The 17,983-nt window shown below is 52.2% G+C and overlaps 1 protein-coding gene across 1 annotated transcript; it reads left to right on the forward strand.

The window, feature by feature from the left end:
- The first annotated feature begins 2,238 nt into the window (after positions 1–2,238).
- Positions 2,239–17,973, forward strand: CHRNA2 (cholinergic receptor nicotinic alpha 2 subunit). The gene is made up of 9 exons (XM_032470972.1): positions 2,239–2,576; positions 5,755–5,985; positions 6,956–7,107; positions 7,549–7,593; positions 10,989–11,098; positions 13,804–14,812; positions 15,986–17,043; positions 17,494–17,598; positions 17,850–17,973. The coding sequence occupies exons 2-7, from the start codon at positions 5,913–5,915 to the stop codon at positions 16,109–16,111; spliced, it is 1,515 nt and encodes a 504-aa protein (XP_032326863.1). The 5' UTR covers positions 2,239–2,576; positions 5,755–5,912; the 3' UTR covers positions 16,112–17,043; positions 17,494–17,598; positions 17,850–17,973.
- The last annotated feature ends 10 nt before the right edge of the window (positions 17,974–17,983 follow it).

Consider the following 17,983-nt stretch of genomic DNA (forward strand, 5'->3'; position numbering starts at 1 on the left):
ACCAAGCCAATATCCCCAGTGCACTAAATCACCCCAGGGCCAGGTACTGAACAACCAGAGACCACCCCTCTACCCACAGCCCACCAAAATTATTCACCTATCCAGTCCTAGGCTGCCTACCCTGTCCTGCCTTGCTTTCCCTACAGAAATGCCAATAAATGCTCTGGTCATCGCTCTCTCCTCCGTGCTTCTGGCTGCCTGCCTGGCCCCGGGGCCTCCCCGTGTGGCCCTCCATGGCATGCCATGACTCCTGTTTCCAGAGACCTGTGAGAATAGATTTCTTTCTCATTCCCGTGTCTGAACACCTTGCCATACCTGATTCAGTAAATTCCATGTACACATTTTAGAACAACTGGGTGTAACCATTTTTTCCAAAGTGGAATCTTGGAGAGCTGGGTGTGCACTGGTGGTAGGAGGCCAAGAGCTAGATTTGGGGAGCTGCCCAGCCCTTAAACTCCTTTCAGACATTCTGGGACTGTTCCCACCTTGAAGGTGGCAGAGCCCACCATCCCCACAGAAGCTCGAAACCCCAGATTCCTGCTTCCTCAGCCTTGCACGCATCCTGTTCATGAGCACATGATTAATCAGGCGCGTTTATACTGACCTTCGTATTGGGAGCTCGTGACACAAAGAAGCAAGGATAGAGAAGAATTAATTCTGGCAGCAGCAGGAGTGGCTGGTTTCCAGGGACAGTAGTGACAGCAGGACCAGTGACAGACTGTGCTAGGTGTGGCATCCAGTTCTGCAGCCGCAGGGCCCTCCGTGTGGGGAATGGCTTGTGACTCTGGCTCTCAGCCGGCTGGTGTTCCCCTCGCTCTCACCTGTGCCCGGAGGCTGTTCTCCAGCTTTGTAAGCGCACTTGTATATTTCCCATCGCCTTTAATAAAGTTGTTTGCTTCTTAAATTGAGCAGTCATTTTTATTGCTTGAACCAAAACACTAACTGATACACCTTATGATTATTTTCTCCCTCCCTCCCCACCTCCCTCCCTCCTTCCTTCCTTCCTTTCTTTCTCTCTGGAGAATGTATGCATGTAATACATGTAACTTTACACACACACAGAGATATACACATATATCAATATGGAAGGACATGTGGTGAAATATTCACATTAGTTAGTTATGGATAGTGGGAGTATGAGGGGTTAACAATTTTTGTGTATTTTATGTGCTTTAATTTTCTCAAAAGATAATACTGGCCATCACATACCCATGTGTAAATCCGTACAACACATACACACCATGGTTACATACATCACGTTTATATCAGATACATTAACACACATATACATATGTATCACGTACTTCACTTTTCTAAGCCCTTCATTTGCACTGACTGATTTAACTCCTCATTACGAGCTTCTGAAGTGGAACCTCAGAGCATTCACATCCTCCTTCACACAGGAGGAGACTGAGGCACAGGAAGCCCTGGAGGCCGACCCAAACCCACCCAGCTTTGAAGGAGCAGAGCCACAAGTTAACCCTGGCGGTTATGTCCCGAGTCCTTTGCTTTTACCAATATATGGGACATGAGGCAGCAAGTAGCAGACCCCGAATAGTGCTTTTAGGATGGAGGATGAGCTTACTTGTGGGCAGAGGGGAGGGGACACAGAAAGGGAGAGGAAGATATGAGAAAGCCTGGGGATATTGGAAAGATGAGGACCCAAGCTTCACTGTGCACAGCAGGAGGAACAGGACTCCTGTGGTGACAAGGAGGCAAGGGGTCAGTTTATGGTTTGAAAGAAGGTGACCTTGCTTGTCCCAAAACCTGAAGGCAAGGTTCCCAGCAAGGAGGCTGAGGAGGAGACAGGTCAGCTAAGGCCAAACCAGGTGGCAGTGTGAGTGATCCCAGGGTCCTGCAGGAGGCCGCGGTGGGGGAGGGTCTTCTCCAGGGGAGGAGGGGAAGGAGAGGACCGCAGGCTGCTGACTGGCAGCTCTGTCCTCAGTCCTATTTTACCGAAAACTGTACTGTTCTGTGGACAGACAAACCCAGGACCCAGGAGATTCCCCATCTATGGGTGAGATTGGGGGGCCCAGGCAGTGATTGAGCACCAGGTCCTTCAGAGCAAAGAACGGAGCATCCTTGTAACTGGACAGAGGGAAAGCAAATCCGCTGTCTGTTCCCAATGGACACGGACTGAACTGTCACAAGCTCCTCCTCCTCCCTCCAGAGAGGGTGTGTGTGTGTGTGTGTGTGTGTGAGAGAGAGAGAGAGACAGAGAGAGGGAATATGAGCATGAGTCTGCATGCCTGCCAAACCGGTGGTACCCCCTGTGGACCCGCTTGGCTCTAACCCGCAGAAGCCTCTGCCCCAGGCTCTCCATGACACCCAGGCAAATCAGCCTGTCCTCAGAACTTGTCCAGCCACCCCCCACTCCCCTCAGGAAGCAACCTGAGAGTCAGGTCTCCCTCCTCTGCCAAGACATGTCCTGTCCCAGCATCTGACCAGGAAATGAAGTCACCCAGCTGTGCTCTGCCCCTGCCCTTCTGTTTGGGGGAGACTTTTGTCAGCTGACCAGGACCGCCAAGCTGGGCTGGTTCTGCATTCTTTGAATGGCTTGTCTTCTGTGGCCACAGGTAAGAAAGATGCTCCGCAAGGCTTGTTTGGGGACCTTGTGGGTGTGGGAACATTGGGAGGGTGGGTCAAAGGGATTGGAAGATTAGCCAATTATTGGGTACTTAGGAGGTGGGTATGTCAGAATGCTGGGAGTTACCTGCTTCTAGAAACATTTAGTCTTTTGGTTGTTCCTGCTGGGGCTGTTCAGAGCCCAGTGACAGTCACCCCCTTCCCAGTGGTGAGGGTAGTTCCGTCTCAGGCATGATCAGCTTTACTTGATTGAATCTGCTTTTATGCTTTTATTACTATTATTCCTCTTTTGTCATTAATTTATCACTTGGTAAATATTCTATAGGCTTCAACAAAGACTAATAGATATCAGTGGTATTCACAGACTTGAAAGGCGGCAAGTTTTTTATTGCTGGGGTTTTTCTGGGGCTGGGATTTGTGGAGAGAATTCCTGCCTTAGCTGGTGTGTTAATCCAGATGACCTTTAAGATTTCACCCAACCTTGAGATGTTAAGCTTCTGCAATTAATCAATTTATTGAGCAGATCAGATATAAAAGCTAGATATAGATTCCTTCTCCCCTAAGCACTTTTGATGAAATGATTTGGAAGAAGAGACAGTATCATTTCCTCTAATCGAGGGGCTTTCTTTGGGGTACTGACAGTTATGGGAGAGCAGGGACTCCCATGTTTAAGGTTGTGCTGGATGGTGGAGAGGGGTGGGGTGAGATCAAAGCAGGTTTTATGGAGAAGGTGGGGCTTATGAAAAGAATAGAACAGGGGGTGAGAAGCTGAAAACCAGCTGCAGTAAGAAGACGGACAAGGAAGCAAGTCCAAATCACCTTGACTTCAGTGGAACCGGGATTCAGGACGTGGGCAAGAGAGGCTGTAGTGAGCTGGGATGTGGCGTGTGGGATGGTCTAGACACCCTGGTACCTCAGCAGTGATCCAAGCTCAGTGAGGATATTGGTGTCTGAGCCTTTTATATAAGCAACATTTTTTTGTATAGGTTTCTCTGTGCACCCCATTTTCCCAGGCCCACTTTACAAACAGGGAGGGACATCACCCTGTAGCCACTCACCCTCACCCTCCAAACTGCCATTCCAGCCACTTAGGGGATCAAAGGGTCTGGGGCTCTTTCTCTTTTAATACCTAACGAGAGGTAGAAGGTTACTCCAATTACTGTCAATTACCTGGAACGATTTCTCCTTTGGCTTCCGGTGACAAATTAATAAAATTATCATAGTGGGTTAATTACAAAGGATGCACATTTGAGGCATCTTGCAGGAGTATGTCTGCTGGAGTCGACTGAATCTCATTTGCACATTCTTCCAGAAGGCCCAGGATGTCTCTGGTTGGATCTTTATATAAAGTTCAGCACTCTGTTTCTTCTCACTAATGTGGAAAAAAATCATTCTTTCATTTAGTGCCCTTGGCTGAAAGGTGAAATAGATTATAGCCTTGGGATTTGTGGCCATGATAGAGGTTGGAAGGAGGAGGGAGTAAAACTGCACACAGGGGAACCTCCCAGAACCTTGGATCCAAGTGAACCTGTACCTTGTCATCACCTGTCTGCCACAGATCTCAGTTCTAACAAGGGCTGGACAATGACAGTCGCAGGACAAAGGTCTATAAAACACACGCAAGTACTGGCAAAGTTGCTCACACAAAATTATACTTCTAGTTGGTGCCACTGGGTAGCACTTTTTAACACATTATAGTTCAGAAGCTGAAGATGTGAGCTTGAATCTCAGCTTCATCACCTTTTAACTCCGTGGCCTTGGTCAATTCAGTCAACTTTTCTGAACATGGGTATTTTTAAATTTATGTAAAATGGATGATAACATTCCTTCCCCGAACCCTCCTAGGGATGATGGCGAGCCCAAGTGAGGCCGATGTTGTGAAAGTGTCTTGTAAACCTTCAAACTACACAAAATGCAAACTGTTCTTAGGCAGAGCTCCCAGGACTTACCATCAGAGGACCCTGGCCTCCTCTCTCCCTGTACTTGCCGACCTGTTTCCTCACAGCTAACGGAACACAAAGCAGTGAGTCTTCACGCCTATGTGACGGCAGAGTAGGACGCAAGCCAACCTCATTCTCCCAAAAAGGAGGAGGATTGTATAAAAAAAACCCCAAACAGCCAGTGTGAGTGTGTAAACTTCCTAGCATGACATTCACTATATTATTCTAGTGACACATGTTTAAACCACACACTATATATATTAACACATTAGCTTAAAAATACAGCTCTTTCCCAACCCTCCCCTGTTTACAAAACACTCAGGACTTCTGTCTCATCTTGACATCTGTGTCCTTCTCATCACTAGAACCATTTATTGAATCAGCTATATATCATCATCACAATCTAAACAGAGTTGGCTGTTTCTGGTTAATCCAGAAGGTGCTTATTTTTTTAAAAGCTTTTTTGAGATTGAATTCACATACCAGAAAATTCACTCTTTTAAACTGTACAGTTTAGTATCTTTGGAGTTGTGCAACCATCACCACAATCTTATTGCAGAGTGTTTTCATCACTCCAAAAGAAACCTGTACCGTTAGCCATCACTCCCACTTTTCCCTTCCCCACAGTGCCCCCAAATCACTAATCTGCTTTCTGTCTCCAAAGGTTTACCTGCTGCAGATATTTCATATATGTAGGATCATATAATGCATAGTTTTTTGTGTCTGGCATCTTCCACTTTGCGTAATTTTCTGAGGTTCATCCATACTGTAGCAGGCAACAGCACTGCATTCCTTTTCATGACTGTATACTATTCCATTGTGGGCCACACTGATTTTTGTTTGTTTGTTCATCAGCTGATTGGCATTTGGATGCTTCTACCTTTTGGCTGTCATGGATAGTACCATCTTCTTTTATTGACACCCTTTTTGGTACGTTTATCCCCATTTTACGGATGAGTCACTGAGGCCAAAGCAATGGGGGCTTCAGTCTCATCCTGTGCCCACCTCTGTCCAGTGGGTCAGAGTTTATCTTAGGGTGGAATAGCTGTTTGAATCTGAAGAAAGAGGAAACTGCTGGTTCCTCAGTTCAGCCAGAGAGAGCCCAAGGAGTCCTCAGCTCCTGGGACACCTGTTTGCTGACTTTGCACACCCCTGCGAAGTGTGAGGACCACGGTGCTCTTGTGTCAAGGATGCACCACCCTAAGAATCCTTTCCTGGGCTCGCTCAGGTTCAGCTGTGACAGGGAGCAGAGTGGACTCCCACGGGGGCTCCGCGGTGCCAGCTTCCCGAGGCCCTGCTGGAAAAGCGGTCCGAGGTTCAACCCGCAGCCAAGCCCCAGCCTGCCCTCCTGATCTCCAGCTGCAGCCAGACCCCTCCTCCGAAGCCATGGGTCCCTCCTGCCCTGCACTCCCGTCCACGACAAAGCTCGGGCTGTGGTGGCTCCTTCTGATCCTGGCAGGTGAGCTGGGGTGATCACTAGGACAAGCTGTCACACTTGTGAGCGCACGTGCCTCGCGGAGGAAACTCCTGTGGGTGGGCTAGCCGGCGACCCCGACCCTGGAGCCGCAGGGGATGCAGCTGTTCCACCGCGAGACGGTGGGGGGGCGCTCGAGCTCTGAACCTCCCTGGGCTTCAGCGTTCCTCGTCTGCAAAATGCCAACTGAGACCCTCCCAGGGCTACTGTGCGGGTTACGTGGAATGGGAGTTTGTGACTAGCACCTGGGATACAGTCAGCACTCAACACCTGGCAGCCGCAGTATCCACGTGCTTTTCTGAATTTTAGAGCAGAAGTTCTCGACTTGCTCAGGCAGCAGAACCCTAAAGAGGTGAAGCTGTTGGCAGGACATGGTGAAAACAGACATGGATGATTCCACCAGACAATTTGGAAATATTTTCCCTAGCTGATGAGAACGGGCAAATGCTAGTAGTTTGAAAAAATAGGGGAGATTCTCCAAATGGCAGAGAATTTCATGGTTAGCATTACTGGTGCATTACAAGTGGCTGGGAGTAAAAGTTCCGGGGGCCAAGTTCACGGTGACATGTGAAGCCCCTCTCCCTGCAGCTGGCCCCCACACGACCGGGTGACTCCCCCATATTGCTGTCTTCACGGAGCTCCCCAGCTCCAGACTGAATCTCGTCCCAGGTCTGACTTCTTCCCCCTCGCTCCGCACCCCTCTCAGCACTTGTTTTCACCCCTTATAAGTTAGTCACAGAGTAACTGGCATTTCTTGAGCTCCAACCATGTGCTGGTTGCTTTGTAAGCTCTAATGGACAGTGTTTTGACATAGGTTCTGGATTAGTGTACCCATTTTGCAGATGAGGAAACTGAGGCTCAGGGAGGTTGAGTGGATCTGATTGGGTGCCAGAGGAAGCCAAGCGCCCACCACCGCAGACTCCTGGAGACTCCTCTCTCCCCTCCCGCCCCACAGCATCCGCTCAGCGAGCTCCTCACACACAAGCCGAGGACCGCCTCTTCAAACACCTCTTTAGGGACTACAACCGCTGGGCACGGCCCGTGCCCAGCACCTCGGATGTGGTGATCGTGCACTTCGGACTGTCCATCGCCCAGCTGATCGATGTGGTGCGCCCGTCCCACCATCCTTTGCCCCCTTGGGGTCTGCCCCAGACACCGCCCCTTTCCCGGCTCCTCTGTCCGCCCCTCCTCCCTCCAGCCCTCCAGCCCCTGGGGTGCTCCGTCTCCCTCCCTCCCTCCGGCTCTCAGCCCCGAGGCCCCTCCTGGGAGCGCGCTGACTGGCAGCAGCGCAGTGGGTTTTCTAGACGCCCGGCTTGTTCCACCTGCAGCAAGCCCAGAGCGCCCAGTGGCCTGTGTGGTCCTGAACCTGGGTGAGGGTGGCGGTGTCAGGACAGATGGCAGGTGGGCTGGGCTTGGAGTGTCACTCAAGAGGTTCTCTGGTGAGTGACGGTGGTGGGTGGGGAGGCACTGAACCGGCGCCTCCCACTCTGCCCTGTTTTCTGGGGCTGGTTGGTCACTCCGGTCTCTCCCTTTCCCGCTCCGGGCCAGGATGAGAAGAACCAGATGATGACCACCAACGTCTGGCTAAAGCAGGTGAGGGTCCCTCCCCGGGGCCGGGGTTGGGGGGCAGGAGTGGGGTGGGAACCCACAGACCTCAGACCCCATGGACCATTCCACTAGCAGCACTTTTCTGAATTCTTCTTTTCCCTAAGAGTTGCCGCTCAGGATGTTCCCAAAGCCCACTGACGGCAGACTGCTTCTCGCGAGGCACTGTGCTCTGGTGGCCAGGCTCCGTGTCCAGTGCCTAAGAATGTCACCTACAAGAACCACGTGGCCCCCTTTCTGGGACTGGGCATTTCCTACATCCTTGCTATTGTTTGCTTATCAGGTCCCTGAGTCATCACCAAAAACCAAGGGAAAGCCAATTCTGCCTATTTTACAGCTGAGGACAGCAGAAGCAGAGTGCAGCTTGGCTAGAGAACCCAGCTGTACCCCACTCAGAACCCCAGGCTCCTTCTCTGTTCTGTGTCTACACTGCCTAACAAACCACCCCAAAACTCACTGGCTTAAAGTAACAGTTTATTATATCTCGAGGTTTTATGGCCAGGAGTTTTAGTGGTTTCTTCTGCTTGGCGTGGGGACTTCTGGGGTTACTTGGTGGCATTTGGCTGGACTGATCTGCTCTGGAGTGTCTAAGATGTTTTCACTCACATGTCCCATCCCTCAGCAGAGATGTCTGGAAGGCTCTGGGAGGTTCTGGAAGGTTCTGGAAGCCAGGCCCAGCTGGACCCTTCTCCTTCTCCAGGCACTCTCAGGGTCTCTCCAAGTATTCTCTCCAGCAGGAGAGTTGGACTCCTCATCTGGTGGCCCATGGACCGCAGAGCAAAGGTCCCAAGAGACAGGAAATGAAGTTGCTGTCTCTTAAGGCCCAGAGACTGGCCCAGTATCAATCCTGGCGATAGATGTGTGGCTGTCTTTGACGTGCTATGCTCAGGGGCAGAACTGGGGGGCACAGGCTTTATTCTCCCCGCTTCAGCCCCTCACTCTCAGCGCAGCCCCTTCCCCAGACCTTGAAGTGGAGACCGCAGGGAAGATGAGAAGAGGACCTAGCCCTCTGCTCACACCTCTCCTGTTGCTTTCTCTCCGCACCCCACTGGCAACCTAACCCTCCCCTATTGCAGAGGCTGGTGCTCAGAAAACCACAACCATCAGAATTTTCATGGACATTTCTATTTTGAGTCTTTTGAATGAATGCCTTACTCTCTGGCGGTGTCTAGGTGTGTATCCTGCCCCCACAGTCTGTAGATGTTGTCGGGCAGTGTGCCGGCCATTCAGTTTTTATCACTGGATGCTAAGATGGAAGGCATGGAGCAGACCTCTCTGATGCCCTTTACCTTGGAGCCGTGGAGGTCACGAGGTTCATCGTTACAGATGAGGCACAGAGCTATGAAGGGACCTGGGAAGCCTCAGCAGGGTCAGATCTAGAACCCGCGTTGCCACAACTGTCCCCATGGGCCAGTTACCCTAGCTTCAGGGACTGAAGTAGGGAGGAGAGGGAGGGGTACTGGAGAAGGAGTCATGCCAACCAGCACCACCTCTGACTAGCCTGTGATAACGTGCACGTTAATCTCAGAGCCTCACCTTTCTCATCTGTAAAACAGGGTAATACAATTGATTGTCAATATAACCCAGCTTGGTGTAGATGCTCCCAAATGTTGGTTGAACCTGAAAACTTGACAGACAATGGATGGGGGAAGAGGATACATCTATGAAGACAAATCGCTTTCAAAATTGTTCATCAGTATCCTGAGAAATTAGTCGATTGTCCTGACAATTTCACAAACATTTAAATTTTTCTGATTTTGCAATCTGGCTCCTAAGCCCTCCCCTACAGGCAAGCTGTCAGTACCACCGCCGGGCCAGCATTTTCTCAAGTGTGGTGTCAATATCAGTGGCCGTTTCATGATATGATTCTAGTTGGCTCCCAAACCTTTTCGTGATAGTCATAAATTTATATTTTAGTGGATGTTTTCAAATGCTGTGGGTTTTCCGGTTATTTCAGTGATATAAAATTCAAAATCTTATTTCAGTTTAAATATAGTGAATCAATTTAAAGGAAAATACTAAAATGTTAATATATGCGATGCACATTTATTGGCAAAAATTATCTAGCTGGGGCTTGAGTGCTTGAAATTTGGAAATAATTGAGCTGGACCAGTGCTTTTCCTGCAAACGCTCCTGTTTCACCTTCCTGGATCCCTACCCTGGCTGATGTATTTGTGTTTCCTTAGAGGGGAAAAGGCACCACGCAAGGTGCTTTTTCAAGGGTGCATTACTGCACTATTTTAGTGCAAATGCACAACCACAAGACGGCCTCTGGAATTAGAGCAATTTTGGAGGCAGGGAGGCTTGGGTTCAAGCCCCAGTATTGCGACTTATTGACAATGTACCTTCTGAGCCTCTCTTTCTGCACCCTAACTCGTAGGATTGTTGTGGAGATTAGGAAGAATGATCTAAAGGGCTTGCAACAAAGTGGACTTTATAAATGGTAGTGGCTGTTATAATTAATAATAATAATTTTTATATAATTATTATAAGCTCCTGTGGGGCAAAAGACAGCTTTGTGTGTCAACACTAGTCATCATCTGTTGGGGGTAGTTTTTCTTTTTAAGTCCAGAGGGGACACGGGAAACCCTCCCTGAAATGGGACCACACAAGCTTGGAGGGAGGAGCCGTTCCCTTCACTGCTCAGACACATCTCTTGAGCCTTTACCAGGGGCTGGGTGCTAGGGATGTGGAGTGAAACGGATGTGATCCTTGACTCCACGGAACTTACAGAGGCGTTAAATAAATAAACACGCAAATCCACATGCAGTCACCCTGTCATAACGTCAGAGAGGAAAACTTCAGAGAGTGAGTATTACTAACCTGGTTTGTGGGAAGAAAGATTCACTTGGACCTGCTGGTGGAAGCAGGGCTCCTAGTTGGAAAGTCGCTGGTTGATTCCCCCTTTCTCAGCTGTGTAACTGGCGCTTGTTTTTAACCTCTCTGGTCCTCAGTTTCCTTATCTATTAGATGGGAAAATACTTTTACCTACTCTGCACTCCCTGTCCGGCTCTGCTTTTGAGGGCCTTCCTAGCTAGAGGGTATGAAAAAACATTGTGATGCGCTGAAAAATGTTCTTACTACAAACGAGCGAGGCGGCTGGGCGGGGCCATCCAGCTGGAAGGGGCAGAGCAGAGGCAGGACGAGGGTGAGGCATCGTCCAGGTGCGCCCGGGGCTTGGAGTTGGGGCAAGTTGGGAGCTTGGTTATCTTAGACTGGACTCCGCATTCCCAGCTCAGGGCCCTTGCCGGGCATCGCAGCCCTTTCTACCCCGTGGGTGCTCCGGAATCAGGCTTCTGGCCGTCCCCAGGCTGCCCTAGGTTTGCCCCGCGAGCCCCCTCCCCCAGCAGGGCCAGAGACGTGACTCCCCTCCCCACGCACAGGAGTGGAGCGACTACAAGTTGCGCTGGAACCCAGCCGATTTCGACAACATCACGTCCCTACGGGTCCCTTCGGAGATGATCTGGATCCCCGACATTGTCCTCTACAACAAGTAGGAAGCGGCTGGGGTCCTGGGGACTCCCAGGGACCCCTGGGTGGTGGGGAGATGGGGGAGGTTCCTTGCAGGGGGGCCGGTAACCTGAGGCAGGGCTGAGTTGGACTTGGGAGGTGCGCCCCCTCGTGTCTTTTCTTTCGATTCCTTTATTTCTTTCATTTTGTTCTCTCGCTCACACACCAAAATTTATTGAGCACCTACTAAATACCATTGCCTGCGCTGTGCTAGTGGACACAGATTTGCCATCACTGAGTATTATTTGAAAAACGTGGATGGTGCAGGCTTTGAAAACAGTGCTTAAAGGTTGGAGTTTTGCAGGATCGCACTATGATTGGAACAGGTAAGCAGCATCTCGGGGTAACACCTTTGAACCTAGCAAACTCACTTGGTATGGGTATTTTTAGAAACATTATTTATAGTTGCTTTGTATTCAAGACCAAAAAGGACTAGTCTTTGAACATAATGACTAGAAGCTTATAAAAGGCAGGAGAGTCCAAAGAGAGCCCAGAGGACCAAGGTTTTTTTCTTTTTTTCTTTTTTTTGATAGAAGATATAAAGATCTATACTTTCATTTATGTGTGGTATTACGCAAGTATTCGTTTAGAAGTCAAGAAGGTAAAATTAAAAGACGTTTGGCATGTTGTTTGTCTAAAAATGCTTTCTACAGTGGGGCTCTAAGGAGCACTCATTCCTGGAGATATGAACAGGCATGAAAACTGGGTCCATGGTCAAATAATTTTGGGTAACATTGTATATCATTGAACCCCCTTCTCCCCCTCCAGCCCTGAGTCCTTTGAAAGATGTCAGGACACAATAACATTTTAAATGTTGTTAGAAGTTGTACAGACAAGAACCCCCTTTAGCTCGGCATTTCCTAATTCATTTGACCCAAATTTGGAAAAGCTATTTTTCAACAATAAAATAAAGGGAAACAGACCCACTTCTGGAGTTTGAAGTCTCCAGATAAGGTCAGAGGAGGATGACAATGATCCCTTTACAACTGCCAGGTCCCGGTCAGACCCAAAGCCCTTTCATCTGAGCCATCTCTGTAAACCCACATCCAGCATGGATAACCTGCAGGGTCTAATACTGCCACTGGACTCATGGGCCCCTCACGCCCTATCTGCACCTAGAATCCCTCTTTTTTCTGCTTCTTGTGCACCTGGCAGAGGGCAGGAGCAAAGTCCTAGCATCACATGGGACCTGGAGTTTTAGGATTACCAATGGGGCTCCAGCCAGTGTTACTTGATTATAACAGGAAATTCTTTTGATAACACGAAATTCAAACTAAATTATTGCAGACACTTAAAGAAGGGTCTCACCTCCACCCAGACACAGCTTCGGGGTAAGACCGGGCATGTTCCATCTTTCCTTCTCAAAGTGGGGCGCAGGTTGCCATCTAGTGGTGATGGTGTGTGATGACAAAAATGCCTTAAAATTTTTTTTTTCAAACGTTTGCCCTGATATGTTTGTAACTCTTTCAAAGTTCTGGTTTCCAACTTGCCTATATCTCTAGCCTGGAACTACTCGAAGGAAAAGAAGTCTCTCTTCCTGTTTATTCTTCTGGTTCTCCTGCCTTTAGTTGACCGTGGGAACTGGAGCGGAAGGGATGGTTAGGGCTAAGAGCTCACAGCGCCACCTCTCGGGGTAATCAGGAACTCAGGCTCCCAGGAAGCCCAGCCTGATAGGTCACCGCTATTCCAGTGTCCCCAGCGCCCTTCTGGACCCTTAGATGCCTAGCCCCACGACGCTGCTGGCCTCATCTCCCACCACCCCTACTCACGCCCCGCCTCCGACTCGGGTCCAGCAGCTCCCTCAGCCCAAGCACATCCTGTGTGTTCTGTTCTTTCCCTCCTCTGTTCTTTGTTCCGCAGACGCTCTGCTGGTCCACTCTCCACCAAAATCCTGTCACCTGTCGAGGCTTTGCTAAAGTGGCAACTTGCATGGTGACCCTGCTGGCTGGAAGGGCATCCTTCCCCAGAGTTTCTGGGGCTCACTTGGGCCGTCCTCATAAGGCATTTGCCGGACGGCCTCCCTTGCGTTGTAGGTGTTCGGGGCTGCTTCCCATTTCCTCGGAGTTAAGAGCAGGCGTGGGTCTTCCATCCGGTCCTCCCATAGCTCCTGGCCCTAGTCACCGCGGCTGGCTCAGAAATGCCTGCTAACTGGATGGCGTCTTCCTTCCCCAGCAAAGGTGTTAGGTCTCTTGTGAGCAGAGAACCCAAATCTCAGGTGGAAAATATCCCCAGCTGAGGGGCTTACTCACCATCTGCCGGGGCGAGAGCATGTGCTCATAAACAGTCACACTGAAATATTAAATGAATACAAACAGGCCTTCAAACTACAGATGTACCCCACGATCATAAATATGTACAAGTGCTACCCTGTTGTCTAGATGACAATCAAATATGCATGCTATGTATATAACCTCCAAATGGTAATAGCGGGTGGTTTTTTTTAAAATTCTTGGTACTTTCCTATATTCTTCAAAAGTCCTACTCTTGTTACAAAAAACGATGGTGTTTAAAAGACAACCCAGGTAGCTATAAACGGCTGTGTGCTGGGGAGCCTTGCACAAATCCCAACGACTTGGCCAAGTCTGGCTGTGTTATTGGGGTCCCCCTGCGGCTGGTTATCTGGTGCAGCCTGGCGTGGGTGGCTGAGGTGTGCAGGGCCCCCCAGCTCCTCTCCTCCCCTCTCCGCAGTGCCGATGGGGAGTTCGTGGTGACCCACATGACCAAGGCCCACGTCTTCTCCTCGGGCACCGTGCACTGGGTGCCGCCCGCCATCTACAAGAGCTCCTGCAGCATCGACGTCACCTTCTTCCCCTTCGACCAGCAGAACTGCAAGATGAAGTTCGGCTCCTGGTCGTACGACAAGGCCAAGATCGACCTGGTGCAGATGGAGCAGATGGTGGACCTAAAGGACTACTGGGAGAGCGGCGAGTGGGCCATCGTCAATGCCACTGGCACCTACAACAGCAAGAAGTACGACTGCTGTGCAGAGGTCTACCCAGACGTGACCTACTACTTCGTCATCCGCCGCCTGCCGCTCTTCTACACCATCAACCTCATCATCCCCTGCCTGCTCATCTCCTGCCTCACCGTGCTCGTCTTCTACCTGCCCTCCGACTGCGGCGAGAAGATCACGCTCTGCATCTCCGTGCTGCTCTCGCTCACCGTCTTCCTGCTGCTCATCACCGAGATCATCCCGTCCACCTCGCTGGTCATCCCACTCATCGGCGAGTACCTGCTCTTCACCATGATCTTCGTCACCCTCTCCATCGTCATCACCGTCTTCGTCCTCAACGTCCACCACCGCTCCCCCAGCACGCACAGCATGCCCCACTGGGTGCGGGTGGCCTTTCTGGGCTGCGTGCCCCGGTGGCTTCTGATGAGCCGGCCCCTGCCACCCTTGGAGCTCCACGACCCCCCGGATCTGAAGCTCTGCCCCTCCTACCACTGGCTGGAGACCAACGTGGACGCGGAGGAGAGGGAGGAGGAGGAGGAAGACCGATGGGTGTATGCGGGTCATCCGTCCCCCTCCACGGGCATCCCCTACAGCCATGGCGGACTGCACCCAGGGGCCTCAGGTCCTAAGGCAGAGGCCCAGTTGCCGGAAGGTGGGCTCCTGCTGTCACCAAGCATCCAGAAGGCACTGGAGGGCGTCCACTATATTGCAGATCACCTGCGGTCGGAGGATGCTGACTCTTCAGTGAGTGGGGTCTGGGTGAGGCGCCCCTCCCCTGGGAGACTCTACCGGCCTCTTAGAGAAACATCTCCCCGCAGGGTGTTAGCTTGGGCCAACCCAGTCTCCTTCCTGAGGACCCATCTCCCTTAGTCGCGTCCCTGGGAGTCTGGAATAAGACGTGACGGAGAATGTCTAGCTGGCAGCTCTTGTTGGCAAGTCGCAGAATAGCGCTTGAGAACGCCCCAGCTCAGCCGGACTGGGAGACGGCAGGACAGAGAGGGAGGGGTCTCAGACACCGAGTGCTCACACAGGCATTTCTCATCATTGCTGATGGGCGAGGGGAGGGGAGGTGCAGAGGGGGATGGAGGGAGTCTCACTGGGAGAGACCAGACAAATCACCCTCCCCCTTGGTCCTGATGCTCCCCTCCTCCTGGTCCTTGGCCGAGGGCTCTGGGCGTTTTGTGAGCTTCACTGTTCACTCACAACCCCCCGGGAAGCGTGGCTGGACCAGGGGAACTCCCCTCCCGACCCCTGCCCTGTCCCGCATTAGTAGGTGAGCAGGCCACTGCCCAGGATCACAGAATCCTTATCAACCCAGGGGAGGATGAAAGGCCAGGAGGCTGTTACTGGCTGGCCTTGTTGAGTAGATAAGAAAAATTAATTATTATCCAATCCTGGAGCAGCTAGGAATCCAGACCCTCTTGCCTGGGCTGTGAGCCCTAACTCCACAAAGCCCCCAACCCCACTCCCTGTAACGCACTCACCCCACCTCCCCTGGGCCACACCTGCCCTCCCCTCCCTCCCCTCTCCATCTCCTGCAGTGAGTGGCTGGGGGGGCAATGTGGAAGCAGCAAAGTCTTCACCATTTTGTAACTTCTGGGGTGTTGTGTTTAAATCACCACAGGCCTCCTGGGAGGGTCCATGCCTCTGGGTGGTTCTAGAACCTTCTGTATCCCTCTTGCCTCTCTTACCTGGTGAGAGCCTGTGGATAGGGGTGCCATGGGTGGGATAGGATGGGAATCACTAGGACAGAGTTGTTTGAGTCCAGAGACAACCATTCCCCCCACCCCATCTTAGCTTCCCAAGGTCTCAGTGGGGTTGCCGCTGCCCCCAGGGCCATCCTTAGGGACTGTGCACGGGCGGGACCCTTCCCCTTTCCCAAGGCCTTGGTCACCATGCACCCATCTCCCCCTGCAGGTGAAGGAAGACTGGAGGTACGTGGCCATGGTCATCGACAGGATATTCCTCTGGTTGTTTATCCTTGTTTGCTTCCTGGGGACAGTCGGACTCTTCCTTCCTCCGATCCTGGCTGGAATGATCTGACGTCATGTCGCCTGCTTTGGCCCGGAGAGGGCATGACTGACCATCTTTAACTGCTGCTGCCTTTGGAGTATGCCTTTGGGTATGCACCCTCAGACTACAGGACCTCTCTGTGGAGTCCTGACATTGAAGACTCCTTGGGATGATTCACTTGACATTATTGTCGTGTGTGCGGGGAATCGGCTGGGCACAGAGTCCTGCCTGGATGCTGAGGAGCTATGCAGAAGGTAGTGATGTGGTGCTGACTATGTGATGCCATAGAAGATGCTTCTGCATCCCCTGGGATGCAGACCTGGAGGGACAGAGGGCCAAGCAGGGGGACCCAGGGAGTGGGGCAGGGCCATGTGAAGAGGCACAGACCTCAAAGGAGGGGTGTCCAGGGAGAGGGGAGAGGTGCCTCAGGGGGTGGGAGGGCCGTGCACAACATTTCAGATTCAGAAATCAGCCAGAAGGGTTGGGGAGACAGCCAGGCGGAGGTGGACTTGAGTGCCGGGAGCAGAGGGAAGAGGTTGGAAGGCAGGCTGGGTTGTCTTTGCAGCAGGTGGGGCTGGAAGTTGAGAGTCTGAGCCTGCAGGTGTAACAGGAGAAGAGTAGGGGCTCCTCTGGAAGGGGAGGAAGAGGGTGGCAGGGCCACAGGTGGGCGGATGCACGGAGTGGGCCACCCCACCCGCCCAGAAGGCCTTGTGGCCTCTCAGACTGCCCTCATCTTTAGCGCCCACCCCCCGCCCCGCTGCAGACTGGCTCCGCACCAGAGGGCCCTCTGAGACGTTTGGCAGCGCTGAGAGTCCCCGTCCACAGGGGCACTCTCTGTCCTGAGATGCATGTGGACAACCAGAAAGACATCTGAGCCACTCTTGACCCAACGCAAGCTCTCAGACCACTCCCCACAGGGGGTCGGCGGCACCCAGGACTTTGGTTCTGGGGGACTAGGAGGGGTAAGCTGGGTGGCCCTGACCCTGAGATTGCTGTGTGAACGCAGATGCACTGGGGCCCCTTACTTCCCCAGCCTGCCCTCGCTCCCCCCACAAAGCCCTTGCTCCTCCTGACCCTCTTGACTGCTCCGTGCGGCCTCTGCAGTCTGTGACCCCCACCTGAGAGGAGCTGCCTCCCCCAGCCCGGTCCAGCCCGGGAGGGCAGAGCCGTGGCAGCTAATAGATGCAGCACCGGGTTCTCCGGACAGTGTGGGGACCCTGCACGGGCAGCCAAACACAGCGAGTTTCTAGTCTCTCTCTGGCATTGGAGTCTTCTCCTACCAAACCCCCACTTGCTCTCTCTGACAGCCCTGGGGGAAACCCGCCACACCAGGCCCCGTCTTGGCTCATCTCTTCTCTCTGAGACCCCCCATTCAGAGGCCATTCTGGTTTCTGGCTCCTCCTGTTTTGCAGATGCCACCCCCAGCCTCCCTTCTCCTGCCTCCTGGTTCTCCTGGACTTGACCTCCCGGGGCAGCGCTGTTCTCTCTCGTTATCCCATCCCCCACCCAACTTGCAAGTGAGTAAATAGATCAAATGAGGCCGAAGCCACTGCTCAGTCAGAGGTGGGACGCCTCCTGAGAACCCCCGGGAGCCCCCTGCCCCAGCATCCGCCCCCAGCCCTGGTTGTTTGAATGGCAGCTGGAGGGTGACTCTGGCCTTCCTGTGTGGAGGGGCCGCGCTGGGTCCCCACTGGAAAGTCGCCCTCGGGTCAGGTGCAGGGTCAAAGGGCTGGAGCGCATGTCCAACCCCACCCCCTGATGTCACCAGGTGGCCCCTCGGCTGAGCCCTGACATCAGCCTTTGATCTTCGCCCAGTGTAAGCACCATCGATTCCTTCCGGGGCTGCGGCTGGAGGTCAGTGTTACCCCACCCCACCCCAAGGTCAAACAAACAGAACAATCA

This window comes from Camelus ferus, chromosome 31 (genome assembly GCF_009834535.1).
Source record: "Camelus ferus isolate YT-003-E chromosome 31, BCGSAC_Cfer_1.0, whole genome shotgun sequence".
Lineage (NCBI taxonomy): Eukaryota > Metazoa > Chordata > Mammalia > Artiodactyla > Camelidae > Camelus > Camelus ferus.